The sequence below is a fragment of the Parus major genome, chromosome 18 (genome assembly GCF_001522545.3).
Source record: "Parus major isolate Abel chromosome 18, Parus_major1.1, whole genome shotgun sequence".
Classification (NCBI taxonomy): Eukaryota; Metazoa; Chordata; class Aves; order Passeriformes; family Paridae; genus Parus; species Parus major.
Window position 1 is genome coordinate 393,191 of NC_031786.1, and position 15,099 is coordinate 408,289.

The 15,099-nt window shown below is 56.6% G+C and overlaps 1 protein-coding gene across 3 annotated transcripts in view; it reads right to left on the reverse strand.

The window, feature by feature from the left end:
- The window catches only part of DNAH17 (dynein axonemal heavy chain 17), a 32,137-nt gene that overhangs the window by 1,092 nt on the left and 15,946 nt on the right, over nt 1–15,099 (reverse strand). The window contains exons 44-79 of one of the 3 annotated variants that reach the window (XM_033518788.1): nt 14,776–15,058; nt 14,513–14,686; nt 13,724–13,931; nt 13,479–13,644; nt 13,293–13,395; nt 12,988–13,135; nt 12,781–12,872; nt 12,444–12,605; nt 12,188–12,352; nt 11,852–12,043; nt 11,201–11,467; nt 10,567–10,728; nt 9,842–10,075; nt 9,485–9,649; nt 9,295–9,390; nt 8,982–9,199; nt 8,547–8,754; nt 8,258–8,373; nt 7,804–7,996; nt 7,479–7,714; nt 7,083–7,199; nt 6,373–6,577; nt 5,902–6,066; nt 5,634–5,774; nt 5,330–5,500; nt 5,040–5,162; nt 4,714–4,907; nt 4,456–4,604; nt 4,203–4,330; nt 3,789–4,016; nt 3,087–3,278; nt 2,350–2,529; nt 1,854–2,036; nt 1,014–1,196; nt 703–846; nt 23–248 (exon numbers count right to left, since the gene is read on the reverse strand). In XM_033518788.1, the coding sequence (XP_033374679.1) occupies nt 23–248; nt 703–846; nt 1,014–1,196; nt 1,854–2,036; nt 2,350–2,529; nt 3,087–3,278; nt 3,789–4,016; nt 4,203–4,330; nt 4,456–4,604; nt 4,714–4,907; nt 5,040–5,162; nt 5,330–5,500; nt 5,634–5,774; nt 5,902–6,066; nt 6,373–6,577; nt 7,083–7,199; nt 7,479–7,714; nt 7,804–7,996; nt 8,258–8,373; nt 8,547–8,754; nt 8,982–9,199; nt 9,295–9,390; nt 9,485–9,649; nt 9,842–10,075; nt 10,567–10,728; nt 11,201–11,467; nt 11,852–12,043; nt 12,188–12,352; nt 12,444–12,605; nt 12,781–12,872; nt 12,988–13,135; nt 13,293–13,395; nt 13,479–13,644; nt 13,724–13,931; nt 14,513–14,686; nt 14,776–15,058 (6,317 nt within the window). Of the gene's footprint in view, nt 1–22; nt 249–702; nt 847–1,013; nt 1,197–1,853; nt 2,037–2,349; nt 2,530–3,086; nt 3,279–3,788; nt 4,017–4,202; nt 4,331–4,455; nt 4,605–4,713; nt 4,908–5,039; nt 5,163–5,329; nt 5,501–5,633; nt 5,775–5,901; nt 6,067–6,372; nt 6,578–7,082; nt 7,200–7,478; nt 7,715–7,803; nt 7,997–8,257; nt 8,374–8,546; nt 8,755–8,981; nt 9,200–9,294; nt 9,391–9,484; nt 9,650–9,841; nt 10,076–10,566; nt 10,729–10,902; nt 11,165–11,200; nt 11,468–11,851; nt 12,044–12,187; nt 12,353–12,443; nt 12,606–12,780; nt 12,873–12,987; nt 13,136–13,292; nt 13,396–13,478; nt 13,645–13,723; nt 13,932–14,512; nt 14,687–14,775; nt 15,059–15,099 lie in introns of those variants that run through there. The other 2 variants (XM_033518786.1, XM_033518787.1) reach the window with 2 other exon arrangements.

The window sequence follows — 15,099 nt, forward strand, 5'->3', positions numbered from 1 at the left end:
ATCTCAGAGATGCAGTTCTTACCTTCCATGAACAGCCCATGCACGTAGGAGCCTTCTCTAGGGGGAAATGTTATGTCCTCACGGATCTTCTTGGTCACATCCACTGCCAGACACATCTTATCCAGTGGCCACTGCTTTTTCCTGGCTGTGGACTGCATGATGGCTGTGAGGAAGGATTGGGGGTTGAAGAACCCTGCCAGCCACACTGATGAAGGCAGCACAAAATCTGTTGACCAGACTTCCAGTTCCTGGAAAAAAAAGTAGCAGAGTCCTTTAGGGTGGAGAATGTGCTGTGAGCTGCAGGCCACGGTGACAGAGCTTCAGCTGATCTTGCAGAGTGGGGACTGGCTGGAGGTGGTGTGGGAGGAGTAAGCAGCAGATTCCCCTGCAGCAATGAAGCTAAAACCCTGAATTCATACTGCAGAAAATGCTGCTGTTATTTTTCAACAAGGCCAGTTTTATTATTTTTTTTATGGGACACCCAGAGTTGAAATGGGGGGGGAAGATAATGTTCTTTTGCTACAGTGATATACTCTAATGGGAGCCCTGGTCAGACTTGTGCTCCCATTCCTGGAGTAACAGCCCTTTTCAGGTACTTCAGGCTGGTTAAATTGATGCTGAGAAATAAACCAGTTAAACCAGTGCACTGGTGGGGAGAGTCCTGGGGCACCCCAAGCTCTGGCTCACACACACGCTGCTCACCCTGATCCGCAGGAGCAGGTCTGCATACCAGTTTGCCAAGCTGAGGAGGGAGGGATAGGCATAACGTGTCCATGATTCTGGAACGTTGTCATAGAAGAGAGCATTTGCCAGCTCTTCCATCTCAGATGTAATCGTCAGCTCTCCCTTTGAAAAAGAGAAGAGTCCTGGCAGTGTCACCTGCAGCCATGGTGGGACAGCCCCAGGGGTGTGCATGGGCTCAGGGAGCAGAGCTCGGTGGGTGAGAGCTGCAGCAAAGGCAGAGAGTGCTTTGGAAATACTGGGAGATGATCCAGGAGCTGCCTGCTGTGTACCTGCAGTCCCAGGTCCAGCTCCTTCAGCGAGCGCCTGATCTCGTTGGTCAGGATGTTCATCCTTTCACATTCCTGGAGAGCTACCACAGTGTATGGGGTTTTTTCCTTTGCCTTTGCCATCATCTCCTCCATGTTGAATGGGTCTGGCAGCTGCCCAATGATTTCATCCAGGACTGACTTCACCTGAAATGAGAATGCCATAAACTGCTCTTGCCCAGAGGAAAATGCTGCAGGTTCCATGTAATTAAGTAGGTAAGATATTTTTCTTTTTCTGCCCTGGTGTTTCTTTGTACCTCCTCCTCTGTTACTAATGCTCCTTTTGTTACTAACTGCTCTTAAAAAGCTGTTGTTCTTTTTTGATAGCCAAGGTAAGAGACCTGAGGCCACGGAGGCTGAAATTAAAGTGTAAGATTCAGGCAGTCAGGAAGAAGACTTCTAAAAACAAATTATTTTAAGTCTCTTCTTTTAGTAGTTGCTCTCATGAATGGAGGCTCCTCAGCTAGCTCCATCATTTGAGGAGCCCCACGTAAGCCACTTGTTGCCAGTGGTGCATCCTGGCCTCATCAGGGCGTGAGGTTCCCGCCTGTGCTGAGTGTGCTGCCGTCCCTGGGCCCATGACCACGGCGTGGCTGGGCTGGAATCGCCTCCCTCTGCTGTCCCTTCCTTACTGCTGGGGGCCTGCTCTCTCGCTTGCCTCCTGGCCTGTATCTGTCTCCCCTCGCTAGCCTCTCAGTTGTCACCCTTAAGAGGTCTTTTCCCCCACAGTAATTACTTCCCCCACCTTAAAAAAAAAAAAAAAATCAGTTAATTTCTACCATAAAGAGACAGGACTTGACTTGCCTGTTCCTCTCGGGAGGTCCCCGAGCCTCCGGCAGCCTCGGATTCCTTGGGCTGCAGTTCCAGCACTGTGCGGAAGAGCCTGTCCGAGGTGACGGTCAGGAAACCCATCTCAGCATTGGGGTGCAGCCCGTACAGGTGGGGGCTCTCTCCTGGCAGGTTGTCATCGATGTACTGGTGGTAGGCCTGAGCGCAGGGTCAGGGCCACCATTAACTTGCAAGCACAGGCAAAGGAGCCCGAAGTTCCCTGCAACCTTGAAAACCTGTCCCTGCTCACGGGGCCCTTTGCAGCACCTGCCCAGGCTCTTTTTTAACTTGTGTCTCAGCCAAGTTTTTCCCTTTCCATCTCAACCCCAGGAATTACTTTTGCAGCAATTCTGCACATTCCCAGGGGTTTGACTCTCTCCCTACATTCCCCTTGGTGAGCGAGAGGGAACGTGGACTCCTGCACATTTATCCAGAGCAGGGGTTTTCTACAGCAAATTGCAATGGTTCTTACCTCGTAATCCATGCGTGGAGGGATCATAAACCCTGGAGCCAAGGACACCTCCCCATCCAGCATCTCGGGCTGGACGTACTCGCTCAGGTACGTGCGGCACAGCCGGCGGTCCCAGTCATCAGTGATGTGCCCCCCGTACATGATCTCACCAAAGAGGTACCGGAGGTCATCCCACGGTACCTGCGGGGAGAGGCTCCAGCTGGGGCTCCCGACTGCTGTCCAGGAGTTCCCCATGCAAGCACAGAGTGATGGCTCCAGGACTGACCTGTGCAGGGAGATGACAGTCCCTGGACACACAGGGGCTTGGGGAGGGGGGTGTCTCTTGATCACCCACAGATTTCTCCTTGTCCCAGTATGAACACAGCCATCTGTGATTTAAATCCTCTCTTTTTTCCAACCAGCCCCGTTCATGTCTGTGAGGGCAGTTCTAAAGGTGAGACTTCAGCCCTGCTCACTGCACCTGCATTCTTGGGGCGGGCTTTGCTTTTTAGGTGGAACCACCCAATCACCAAGGCAGGCACATGGGCCAGGTGCCTGGTGCCTCTTCCACCCAACTTGGTCAGACCCTCATCCCCTTCCCCTGCCTGAGTATGCAGGGAGCAGGGGAGGAACTGCTTCTGGCCCTGGGCTTCTTCCTGAGAGTGTTTGTGCTGCAGCACAAACTGATGAATGTTCTAAGAAAGGCCAGTTGTTGGAGCGTGTGCTGTGCTGAGGAGCAGTCACCTTGTTACCCTCACCTTGGTGTTGGCCTCCAGGTAGTTGTGCAGGACGTTAACAGAGACGGTCAGGTCGCCGTTGTTGAAGGGGTACGACCTGTTCCAGCCCTGGGTGCCAAACCTGCGCCGCTCGGCCACCGCCGCGTGGAAGTAGCAAAGTGCAAAAAGGATGCACCTGAACTCGGTTTCTTTGCTGCACTGCTCCAGTGTTTCCTGCAGAGGAACGTGAGTGTGGCTTGCAGCTGAATACTGCTATCAGATGTCCCTCTAGTGAAGAACATCCATAGGCAAAAGAGAACCACAAGTGTTCATTAGGAAAAAAAAAGCATACAATTGTATTTTAATGATTTGCTACTTGGTAATTTTTGCACTCATCTGTTTATGAAGGAATTAGGAGTTCACACCCCAGTGGCCTGCTGGCAGCTGAGGCAGCTTGTTCATGGCAGAGCTGCAGCAGCTCCGTGTTCAGCCTCAGGAAAGGCACTGGCAACCTGGCACTTCCTTGTGTTGGAAACCCTCGGGCAGCTCTGGTTACCCCTAAACCCCTGCCAGAAGGGGACCCCGGCACTCCTGGAGGATGCAAGGGCTGGCAGTGTCCCTGGCAGCGGTGACACCCCCGAGGAGCTCAGGCTGTGGAGCCCAGGGAGGGGATGAGCCATCCCTGCTGATCAGGACGGCCCTGAGGAGGCAGCAGTGGAAGGGCAGGAGTGGCACAGGGGCTACCTGGGAGAAGAGGTCGAGGGCTCCGTGCAGGTTGGCGCGCATGCCCGTGGGCGGCTCGCTGGTGATCTTGATGGAGTTGTCCAGCAGCCCCTGTGGGATGATGTGTGCCTCGGGGCTGGGGGCTGGCTCGGCGCTCATGAACAGCCGGTACTCGGCGTGGCTCTCCAGGCTGTGGTGCTCCACCAGCTTCTCCAGCGTGTCCAGCCACCGGGCCACTAGGTGGATGTTCTGCAAAAGAAACTCTGGACCTTGTGAATCTCACTTTCCCCCCCAGTTCCTAGTGTGGCTCCACAGGGGGAAGGTGCAGTACAACCCAGCTGGGGCTAGGCCAGGCAGTGTCACTGCCATCGCCAGTGGGGTGACCCAGGTGCCGTCAGGGCTGTGCAGGCTGTGGTGCCCACTGCCCACACCCACCTGCAGGATGACCCAGTGGCCCTCTGCAGCTGCCACCTCCATGGCGTGCTCTGCCACAACCTCCTGGCCTTGCCCCAGTGACACATTGTGGATCTTCCCGTTGTCAATGGTGAAACCCAGCCTCGTGCCTGGGAAGAGAATGTCTGCTGTCAGTGTCAGTACTGAGCTGAGGCCATCCACTTCTGGCTGCTTGGCCCCACAGCAGCTCATGGCCAGCAGGGCTGGTGCCCGTCTGGGGTGGACAGAGCCTCACCCAGTGCCTCCACATCCTTCAGCGGGTCAACACCGGGGGAGAGGATGAAAAACAGAGGCGTGGAGGGGCTGCTCTCCTTGTACACCTCAGAGAGATCAATGCTCCTTCCTTTCACATACTTGCTTCCCATCTTCTCTTCCACAAACTTCCTACAGAAAAATAGAACCATCCTGTGAGATGGGAGCAGTCACTGGTTGCAGCTGGAGTGGTGGCACCCCAGGGCTCTTGCAGGAGAGCCCTGTGCTGGGCACCAGATACCTGATGGCATAGGTCATCCTGTCAGGGCGCAGGCACCGCAGCACACACAGCTTCTGTAGGGCTGTCTTGTTCTTCCAGTCCATGGGGAACACCTCGTTCTCTGGTGCCTCCATCTCCACAAACCTTTTCCATCTCTTTGCTGAACTCTCAATGTCGTTCTCCAGGCTGCTGAACTCTTCCATTTCTGAAAGTGCCTTTGGGTCCCGCAGAGAAGGACTAAATCACTCCTGGGCTCTGCTCACCCTCACCCTGCAGGTGACCCCATACCCTGCACTGGGGGCTGTGCTGGCATTGCCTTGGCACAGTGGGTGACTGCACAGACCCACCTTGACAGCACCCCAGCTCTGGTGCTGCAGGAAGTCCACAGGGGACGTGACACCAGTCTTGGAAGGGAAGCGCAGGAGAAAGTCCAGCTCTGCTGGGTTCACTTCTTTCTTGAGGGCCAGGACCTGAAAGTTGGGAGTGCAGCATCATAGCCACCCAACGCCCATGGCCCCAGTGTGAGGGGTGAGAGGCTCTGAGCTTCCACAGCAGCACCAGAGTAAGAGAACAAGCTGTCTAAAGCCACGTGAATGCCTGTTGTACAGCAGGAGCCCCAGACATTTGCAGGGATTACCTGGAAGGCAACCTGTGCCAGGAAGATGAGTTTGTCTCTCTCAAAGAGGCCCTGTGCAGTGTACACATAGACTGAGTAGGTGATCTGGTCTGTCAGGTTGATCACCCTTTGCCGGGTGTCGTCGCTGGGGATCGCACGTTGGATGGCTTTCTCAAAGACCCCGTTGAAGGCCTGAGGAAGATCCCAGCAGGCATCAACATGTGGCTGCTGGGGTCTTGTCAGCAGCATGAGAGCTGAAATCTCTGTGCTCCCTCAGCTCTGTCCCACCCACAGACATCTCTGTCCCTCCTCACTTCCCATCTACCTTGAGAGAGAACTGGTAGATGGGGTTGATCTTGCAAAGGTCGCTCAGGATGAAGTACAGCAGGGATGCGCGCTCTGCTGCCGGCCGGTAGTTCTCTCTCGCAACGTTTATTTGTACTTCAGTGACTTTAGCTTCTTTTACCTGGAGGTGCAGGGAGATGGGAGTTACCAGAACCCTGTCACACATCAAAGCGGTGCCCACCCTCCTGCTGGGTGCCCAGCCAGGCTGTGCCTGTGCCTGCAGCACCAGCTCCAGGGAGCACACTTACTTTTTCCTCAATTTCCTTGGCTGTGCGCTTCGTTATCTCCAGGTTCTCCACCAGTGCTGTGTCCCGCAGGAAATCCCCCCCGGCAGCCGACAGCCGGGCGAGCAGTGAGTCCTCCAGCTCCTTCAGCTTGATCTTGAACTCGTTCTGGCTCTTGGTCAGGTTTGCCTGCAACAGCAGCGTCCAGGGATGTGTCGCTCAAGAGATCACAGCAGAGTGCTGGCACCAGTCACTCTGTTGTACGGCCACCAACGTGCTGGTGCGAGGGGAAGGTGGATCTGGCCCCTCTTGGGTCCCACCATCACCTGCAGGGTGAAGTGATGGCCCTGCTGCCTGTGGGGACAACGGGGACCTGCAGCTGCAGGGCCTGGTCAGGCCTTCCTTGGCTCTCGACAAACAGCAGTGGGCACACAGAGGGGAGCTCTCATTCTCCCTGCCCAAAACCTCCACAGTGCCCCGGCTTCTCCCACGTACCTTCAGGGTCTCCAGGTCTGGCCGCTCCCGGGCTACCACAGCAGCCAGCAGCTGGTCCTCCAGGCCCTCCCGTGTCACCAAGAAGTTGATGAGAGTGCACTGAGCCTGCACTTCTGGCTTGTAGTGCGGGTTGAAACATCGGGTATGCAGGATTAGGCGGAACTGCTGGTTATACTCTACTTCTTTATCTCCAATTCTAATGTATCTGTTCAGTAAATTAAACAAATCAGTCCCCACACTCTGGGCAGTTAGTCATGACAGACTGATGCCCTCAGCCTGTGTGCTGTTCCTGGCCACTTGGGATGAATTTCTTTGGTTGGGAAAAGGCACGACAAGGAAGAAATACCAAACCAGACTTGTTAGGGCAAGGATGGAGGAGCAGGAGCTGGAGACTGCCCCACCACAGCCCCCCATGGCCTCTGGGGTACAGTTCCCCTTCCAGCTTATCATGCCATAAGGCAGGTATCCCAGGGAACGTGTCCTTGGATCACTAAATGGACTGTATGCCAAGGAGCAGAACATCTGGCAAGGCCACATTCACTACAGGTGTCCTCCATGGGATGTACCGGAGAGCACCGGGGGATGTGGCCAAAGCAAAAGAAGGATCAGGCTGCCAAGATGCCCACAATGAAGGTGCATCTACCAGCATTTTGGGGCAGCGGTGGCTGCTTGGGGCAGGTGAAACCCCCTCAGCATTTGGGTGTGCTGACCTGCCCTTGGCAGTCCTGCCCAGCAGCGGGTCCAGCACTGCCTCCACCGTCTCACCGATGTCCTCGATCAGCAGCGTCTGTCCTTCAGACACCGCCTGGGCAATGATGTCCAGGTACCTGAGGGGGGAGAGGGGAGGTGTGTATGGCAGGCCTGTGCACTGTGGGGGGCTTGGTATGCTGTGGGAGGCTCACAGAGGGCTTTCCACCCACTGTGCCCTATCGGGACCCCAACAGCCAGTCCTGGCCTCCACAGAGCTTTGGGAGGTGTCAGGTTCACCCTCAGGGCTGCTGCCCTCGTGTGCCCTGAATCTGATGGGGGATGTGATTGCCCTGACTCTGCAGCCTTCAGTGGCAGGGAAAGGGGGGCTGGTGCCCACCCCACAGCCCCTGGCCCACCTTCGCTGGCCCAGGCGGACAATCTGCAGGTCCTCCCCGTATTTGTTCTTGATCCACTTGCTGCCCTGCAGCTGGGCGTCCACGAGCAGCGGCCACCGCTGGGTGCTGCAGAGGATGGCAGCGTTCTCGGTGGAAGTGCGGTCGCTGGGCAGCCCCTGGTTGTTCCAGGCAGCCACATCGGCAGAGTCCGTGAGGAGGCTGAGGGGGTCCAGGTCTGGGGTGATGGGGATGGGCACCTGCAGGGAGGGGCTGTTGGGTGCCTGGCCCAGGGGCGTGGGAGCCCCGGTGGGGAAGGCGCTCTGGGATGGAACCTGTGGCCTCTCACCGTCAGCCCGTGGAGGAAGGGGACCCAGTGCTTCTCCATAAGCTCGGCCCTGTACTTCTTGGTGAAGTATCCGATGTAGGACACGAAGGCAGAGACCAGCAGCACGTCCCCACACAGCGTCTTCTCCTGCTCTCTGAGCTGCTCCACTGACTCAGCCCAGCGGACGTTTTCGGATGCCAGGCCCCCAACGAGCCTACAGGGTTAGAGGGGACGGTGGCTGCTGTGGTGCTGGTGCTGTGACCCAGGCAGGGGGTGGGTGGGGACTCAGCCCTGGAGTCCTCGGATGTTGTCACCAAACATCTCAGTGGCTGCCTTCTCCCATGAATGTCTGGCCCAATTAATCTCAGAGTTTTTTAATTTGGGGAGGGTGTGGGGGGCTCTGCTGCTCCCATGGCCCTGGTGTCAGGGAGCAGCAACCTGCCCTGATGCTTCAGAGCCAGTGTTTGCATGGTACCTGTTTGCCAAGTTGATGACTTTGTTGGTTTCATCAGCCTCCTGCTGGCATTTGATCTTCTCTGCTGTGGCTTTCTCAAACTGAGCAGTGAGATTCTCCAGATTTGCATTCAGGGCCTTTGGAAGAGAACAGCCCCAGGGTTAATCCCTGCCCAGATGTGAGGCTCCAGGGACCTAGAGCTCTGCAGCATCTCCATCCCAGGACACTGCTTGTGCTGGGCTCTGGGTTCATGTTTGCTCACTTGGTGACTGAGGGGCTTGTGGCTCGGGCTGTGGGGACACACACTTACCACAATTTTGCTCTTAATGCGACTCAGCCTCTGCTGCGCCTCTGCCAGCTCGGCATCAGCATCAGCCACTGCCTGTCTCTTGGGCTTCACCGTGCAGTGCACCTCGTAGAAGCGAACCATGTTGAGGCACCAGGAGCACAGCCCTGCTGCGGCTGTCGACTTGGACTTGATGAACTCTGGATTAAAGCCGGGGTCGTTCCGGTAGGGCCTGGAACAGGAGGACACACCGTGCTCTGGCACTGCACTGCAGCTGCCCTGTCCCACTCCTCCCAGGGCTTGGGCTGCCTCTGTGTGGCAGGGTGGGAGAGAAGGGCCAACACCTGAATCCCACTCCTGTCCCCCAGCCCTGCTGTGCTCTGGGTCCCCCCTGGCCGCCCTGCTCAGGGCAGCTGGTGGCAGGGGCTGTGAATGGGCAGAAACCAACCATGGACTCACTCAAATGCCTTGAGACAGGCCTCAGGGATGTTTTCTCCATCATAGTTTTTTAAGCTTGCAAGGAAAGTGTCTGCTTTTCCTATCTTGACTTTTCCTGCTGTCCAGCTCCTGTCCTTTGGAATCTTGCCGTTTTCAGCCGTCAGAACCAACACAGCTGCCATCACATTCACTACCTCTGGTGGTGGGGCCCCAAAGGACTTCAGCTCCGTCAGGTTGTACTGGGGAGGGAGCACAGGGCCACTGAGCATCACCCCAGCCCAGGGCTGCCAGCACAAGCTGGGCACCTGCTTCTTCCCACTGAGAGCTCACCCACCTTGTTGAGCGTGTCGAGGGCCTCGCGCGCGGCAGAGAGCACCACCTCTGCTTCTGCCAGGTCGCTTGCACAGGCTCGTTGCTTCTCAGCCACCATCTGGGGAGGGAGGACAGGGGATGGGGTAAGTATCTGTAACCACAGAGCTCACACTGCCCCATCCCATGCTGGACATGAGCTCAACACATTGCACCTTGTTGATGGCCTCAACCTTCAGCTCCTCCTCATCAGCAATGGCTTTCTCCTTGCTGACCTTCTCAGTCTCAACACCCACCACGTGGATCAGTTTGTCTGTGTCCTCATTCTTCTGCTTCAGCTCTACCTCCTGGATTGCCAGCATGGCTTTCAGGTCGTCCACCTCAAGGAAGGAAGACAAAGAGCAGATAAAAGGGCAGATCCTGCCAAGCCCTGCCTGGTGGAGCAACAGTGTCTTGGTATGGCTCGGGGACCTCACAGACACTGTGACCATCCTGCAGGGACGTGCCTGCTCTCTCCCCCTGTGCCAGACCCAGTACAGGCACGATGCACAAGAGAGGCTATGGACAGGCACCTGTGATGCTGTGCTCTGCAGCTTCATCAGCCCCTTCTCCAGCCTGTCGATGCTGGCAGAGAGCTTGCTCCTTTTATCTGCCAGCAGGTTTTGGTAGAGCTTTATCTGCTCCAAGAAGGTCTTTGGCGTGGTATAATTATAGCGTCTCTCCACGGCCAGGTAGATCTTGGACATCTCCTTTGAGCTTGTGTGCACGAAGGACATGAAGCGGCTGATGGAGGCCTTGACCTCTGGCTGCACAGAGAGCACAGACAGGGAGCTGCTGCAGCGGGCAGAGGCTGCCCTGAGCCCTCCTGCAATGCTGGCTCTGTGTCCAGCCACAGAGGCCAGAGCAAAGTGACCCTTTTTGTCAGCAGCACAGCACAGGGCTGAGATGCTGGTGGTGAAGGCACTGCTGCTGGTTCCCATGCCCAGCTCTGTCCCTGACATCCCTGTGTGGAGAGGAGCTGCTGTCCCCAGACTGTTGCCTGTGGGGGTGTTGTAAGGCCAGAATGGAAAGGGAGGGTTTGTCCTTGCCAGCACAGCGCAGGGCTGCAAGATCTGATGCTGGAACCAGCTGTAAACTTATCCCAGACCTATTCCCAGCTTGCTGTTTCCAGCCCCCTGGGTCACGCCAGACTCCCATCCCTGGGCACACTAGACACAGAGAGGTGCAGTTCATTGCCCAGTGCAGCCCGGGATCCCCAGTGCCCCAGGACAGCAGCTGCACTGGGGTCCCAGCTCACCTCGATGTCTGGTGTTTCCTCCAGGAACCTGCTGCTGACGGACACCAGAGCATCCTCTGGCCACTCGTGGAACCAGTCGATGGCCGTGCAGTTGACTACGGCTGGGAACCTCCTGGCCCGCACACGCAGGGTTGAGCCCACGGGGGAGAAGCAGAGGACAACCTGGGGCACAGCAGCAGTGGCTGAGCGGGCTGTCCCCGCTGTCAGGGTAGGGGCAGTGTCTCTGGGGGCTCACATGACTGACAGGATTCTGCTGCAGACCTGAGATTCGCTGCCTTCCCATTAACTCCCAGTACACACGAGTTGGTCTGTGGTTGTGCACCCTGTGCCTCTCACCTGGGCTGGAACCGGGTCCCCTTCAGCGGCTGCAGTCAGCTGAGCACGGGTGAGCTCGTGTGGGTGTCCCTGGGAGTGCCCAGCATGGTGTGTGGCCATGGCAGCTACTGACCCCCTCTGCCCCCAGGGAGGTCAATACAGGGCTGGTCTGGGGCTGGGGGCAGCTGGGCAGTCTCTGAAAACACCTTTGCCTAAACCCACCATCCTGGGATGAAACCTCCATGTTCTGTGCCTGTTGCAAAGAGGTTTTGGATGAGGCAAATCAGGGGCACAGACAAACCAACCAGGAAACACCCACCTTTAACTGGCGCCTGACTTTTTCTATAAATAATTTCCAGCAGTTTTCTTTTGTATCCTCCATTCCAAGGGACTTCACTTGGGGCCTCATGGCCCCAATGATGGTTTCCAGGTCATTATCCTGAAAGAGGCCTGGCACCTCCCCAGATGCCAAGAAATCATTGATCACAACCAGGAATGATTCTTCAGCCACCTGGGAGTCTGTCATCAGGAACACGGCGGGGATGTTCTTCACAGCTGCTTTGATGTACTGGGAGGCGAGGTCCAGCTGGGACAGAGAGAAACTGTCACCCCCCAGTTCAACCCCTATGAGGAGTTCTCCAAAGTGACCGGTTTGGCCAGGCCTGGGCTGCCCTGGAGAGCTGGAAGGGAGCCTTTGGGAAGGAGCTGGTGCTGGGTGCTCTGCCCAGGCACAGGTCCAGCACCAGGGCTGCCCACACCACCACCCCTGCTGTCACCGGTAGCTCCTGCCCATGCCTGGCTGGGGAAGCACTGTGGTCCCTTGGGGCAGGACTCACGGGTGTCACCTGTGAGCGGATCCTCGTGTGCAAAGGCAGTGTCACAAGGAGAGCAGAGCCTCGTGAGCCCACTCCAGGTGCAGGACCCCTCCCCAAGCAGGTGGCACCGAGCCAGGCTCCAAAGTTGCTCCTACCTTCAGGTCTGGGATGCCGTAGCCTTTTCTCAGTGTGATCTGGAACACGCTCAGGTTGCTGATGTGAGCTGCCAGCCGTGCCAGGCTCTGCTTTCCGCTGCCTCCCACCCCCACCAGCAGCGCGTTGCCCCGAGGAGACTCCAAGATCCGGCTAATTCTGCAAATGTGAGACACGGCGTCTTCGAAGAGCACCTGAAGAAAACAGGAGGGGAAGGTTTGGTGTTCTGGATCAAGGCAGAAAGAGCAGTGAGTGCCCCATAATGCACCATCCCAACCAAGCAGTGCAGTGCTGCAGTCTCATTTTTCAGGGTGGAGCTGCCTGCCACAGGCACTCACCAGATTCATCGCTGCATTCACCTCATTGTAGCTCTCCAGGGCTTCCCCGAGCAGGTCACTCAGAGCTGCCCAGCTTGCCACTGGCATGTACTTGGACTCATCCATGCCCTGGGCAAAGTGGCAGTAGATGTTGGGCTTGGCGAACACCAGTTCTTCATTGAGCTCCTGGGAGAGGCAATTCCAGCCGTGGGGCTCAGCTGTGGGGCACCCGGGGGCTCCACTGGGCTGCAGCACTCTGCTTTTCAGCACAACTTACTGGAAAGGAGGCTTTGCAGATGTCTGCCAGCAGCTTCTTGAAGCTGTACTGATCCTCTTCATCGACAAGCTTGTCCCCATACACCCTCTCTGCTTCGTGGATCCAGAGACGCATCATGTCCACAGGGGTTTTCAGGCATTCGGGGGTAGAGAAGAGCAGCCCCTGACAAACAAATCCCGCAGCCCTCAGAGTTATTTTAGTGCCTCTCAGAGCCGATTGCAAAGGTTTGCTCTGGGAAGAGGCCAAGGCCCTTTTTAGGGAAATGGTATGCTGCAAGGATGTGGGATGAGGAAAGGGAGGAATAAGGATATTTTTGAAGACACAGCTCTTCCACTACCTGGAATATGTTGGAGAGGTCCCGCAGGTTGAAGACGTAGTGGAACTTGATGGCTGTTGGCAGAAAGTTGGAGGCAACCTTCTGGTGCAGGGCTGTTGGCAGGACAGGAGCGTGAGCAGGCTCCAGGTCCCCAGGGACCCCTGAGCTTGGCTCCCTAGTGGTGAATTCCCCAGGGGCTTGTCCCACCCCAGCGTGGCAAAGGCTCACCCAGTGCTACCGCTACCAGCTGGGGCTGCATCTTCTGGACAGGGGGTGGCATGCTGTGCCGGGCCAGGTGCTGCTGCAGGATGGTGCCGTAGACGGTGTGCAGAGCCTCCCGGCTGGGGAAGCACACGGCGAGGACGCAGAAGTGGCGCTGCAGAAAGGGGCAGAGATTGCCGTGGGCACTTTGCCCCACAAGGGCTGATGTAGCCAGCTGGCACTGCAGGGTCCCCTGCCTCATTCCACTCTCTGGGCTTTGGTGCCTGGAGGGTGAACGTGCCAGGCAGAGCCCTGCCCCAGCTCCTGCACACCTGCAGCCGTGAGTCGATGGTGAAGGACCCTGCGGTCGGGTTCATGCAGGCCACGTACTGGCAGTTGCGAATGTCCTTCAGGGTCAGTTTGTTCCTGTCATACCTGTGCAGGGACCAGCGCTGTGACACTTTCCCCAGGGATGGGGACAGGTTCCCCTCATCATGCTGTGCCCCTCCAGCACCCACCAGTGCCCATGGTCCAGGTGCTGCCGAATCAGCGTGTGTGGTGCCACAGTGCCATACTTGTCTACCTCTGGCATGTTCATGTCATCGATGAAGTAGATCAGCCTTCTGGTGCCAGGTGGGCCAAAAATTCTCCCCGATTTCTTCTCCAGGGGTTTCTCAAGGACGCCTGCAGCAAGAGGAGTAGGGGGGTCAGCACTGCAGGACTCTGTGGCACAGCCCAGTGCGGGGCCAGCTGTGAGCCTTACCCTGTAGCATGGCCGAGGTTGTGTAGAAGTTGAGGGGCACAGACTGCACCAGATATTCATCTGTGCTGAGTGCTTCCAGCTTGTTCCACATCAGGACTGACTTTCCTGTCCCTGCGTTCCCCACCAGCATCACCGGCCGCTGCTTCTCCATCAGCAGGTCCATGAAGTAGCGGAGGCGAATGGTCTCTGTGGTGTGCACCACGGCAGCCTGGGGAGAGGCACTGTCAGTCCCTGCATGGCCCTGGCACTGGCACAGGCAGGATCCTCTCTCGGGGCAGTGGGCAGCATGTCGGGGCAGCTCCTGGCAGCTCCAACAGACGGTGCTCTCTGCCTGCAAACCTGGTCCCTCCCTACAGCAACATGTCTCGTGTGCTCTGTTATTCTAAACACTTTCTGACCAAAACCAAGTCGTTACACAGAGCAACACGGACAGTTCCTGAAACCCCCACAGCCACGGCTCCTCGCCCTTTTCCCTGACAGCTTAGATAAATCCCCAAGATGCCACTGTAGGAAACACAAATTGAGTGCTAAAGGACATTTTGCACTCAGGCAATAGTCACAGCTATTTTACCAGACTCTCTGAAACTGCAGGTTAATCTGAAGGTAAAGGAGACGTGGAACTCACAGCCCTTGCTTGAGGCTTCTGTGGGGTAAAGAGAAGCACAGGAAGCCATCGGGTTTAATGGGTGCTACCAGTCTAATCCTGATGATGCTCCATGCATTGCTGAGGGGAAGACTGTAGAGCAATAGTCAAACCAACCATATAAACACAGCACTTGTGGGAAATACCTGTAAGGGGATGTCAGGGTCGAGCTCAAACTCTGGCACTCTTTCATCCCAGGAATTGAATGTCTTCGTTTTTGGATGAATGTAATAGTCGAAAATTGTCCCCTGATTAGGAAACTTGACGGCTTTAAATTCTGACAGCCACCACTTGCTGAACTGCTGGCGGTGATCCACCAGCTGGAGGACAGAACAGAGACACTCAGACCCCAGGCACATGATGGGATGCAGAGAGAGGTGGCAGGTGCTGGGCAGTCCCATGGCTGTACCTGGTCCTGGAACAAGGCCCCACCGAAGGCCCAGATACAGGCGAAGACGAAGAAGAGCTCATATAGCTCCCGGGGTGAGTCTGCTGGGATGTTCTTTGGTGTCAGGAAACATTCTAGCAGGGACAGAACTGTCTGTATGGCTGTGACCTCAGGAACAGGGGTGATTGTCTTGAACCCAGACCTGAGCTTCTCCAGGCATGGTGGCAGATATTTGTCAAAGAGGATCATCAGAGCAGCCTTCTCAGACTTCACTGTCCTTGTCTCAATCCAGCTGGCCACAATGCTGTGGGAGAGGGACAAGCAGGGCTGCAGCAAGCATCCCAT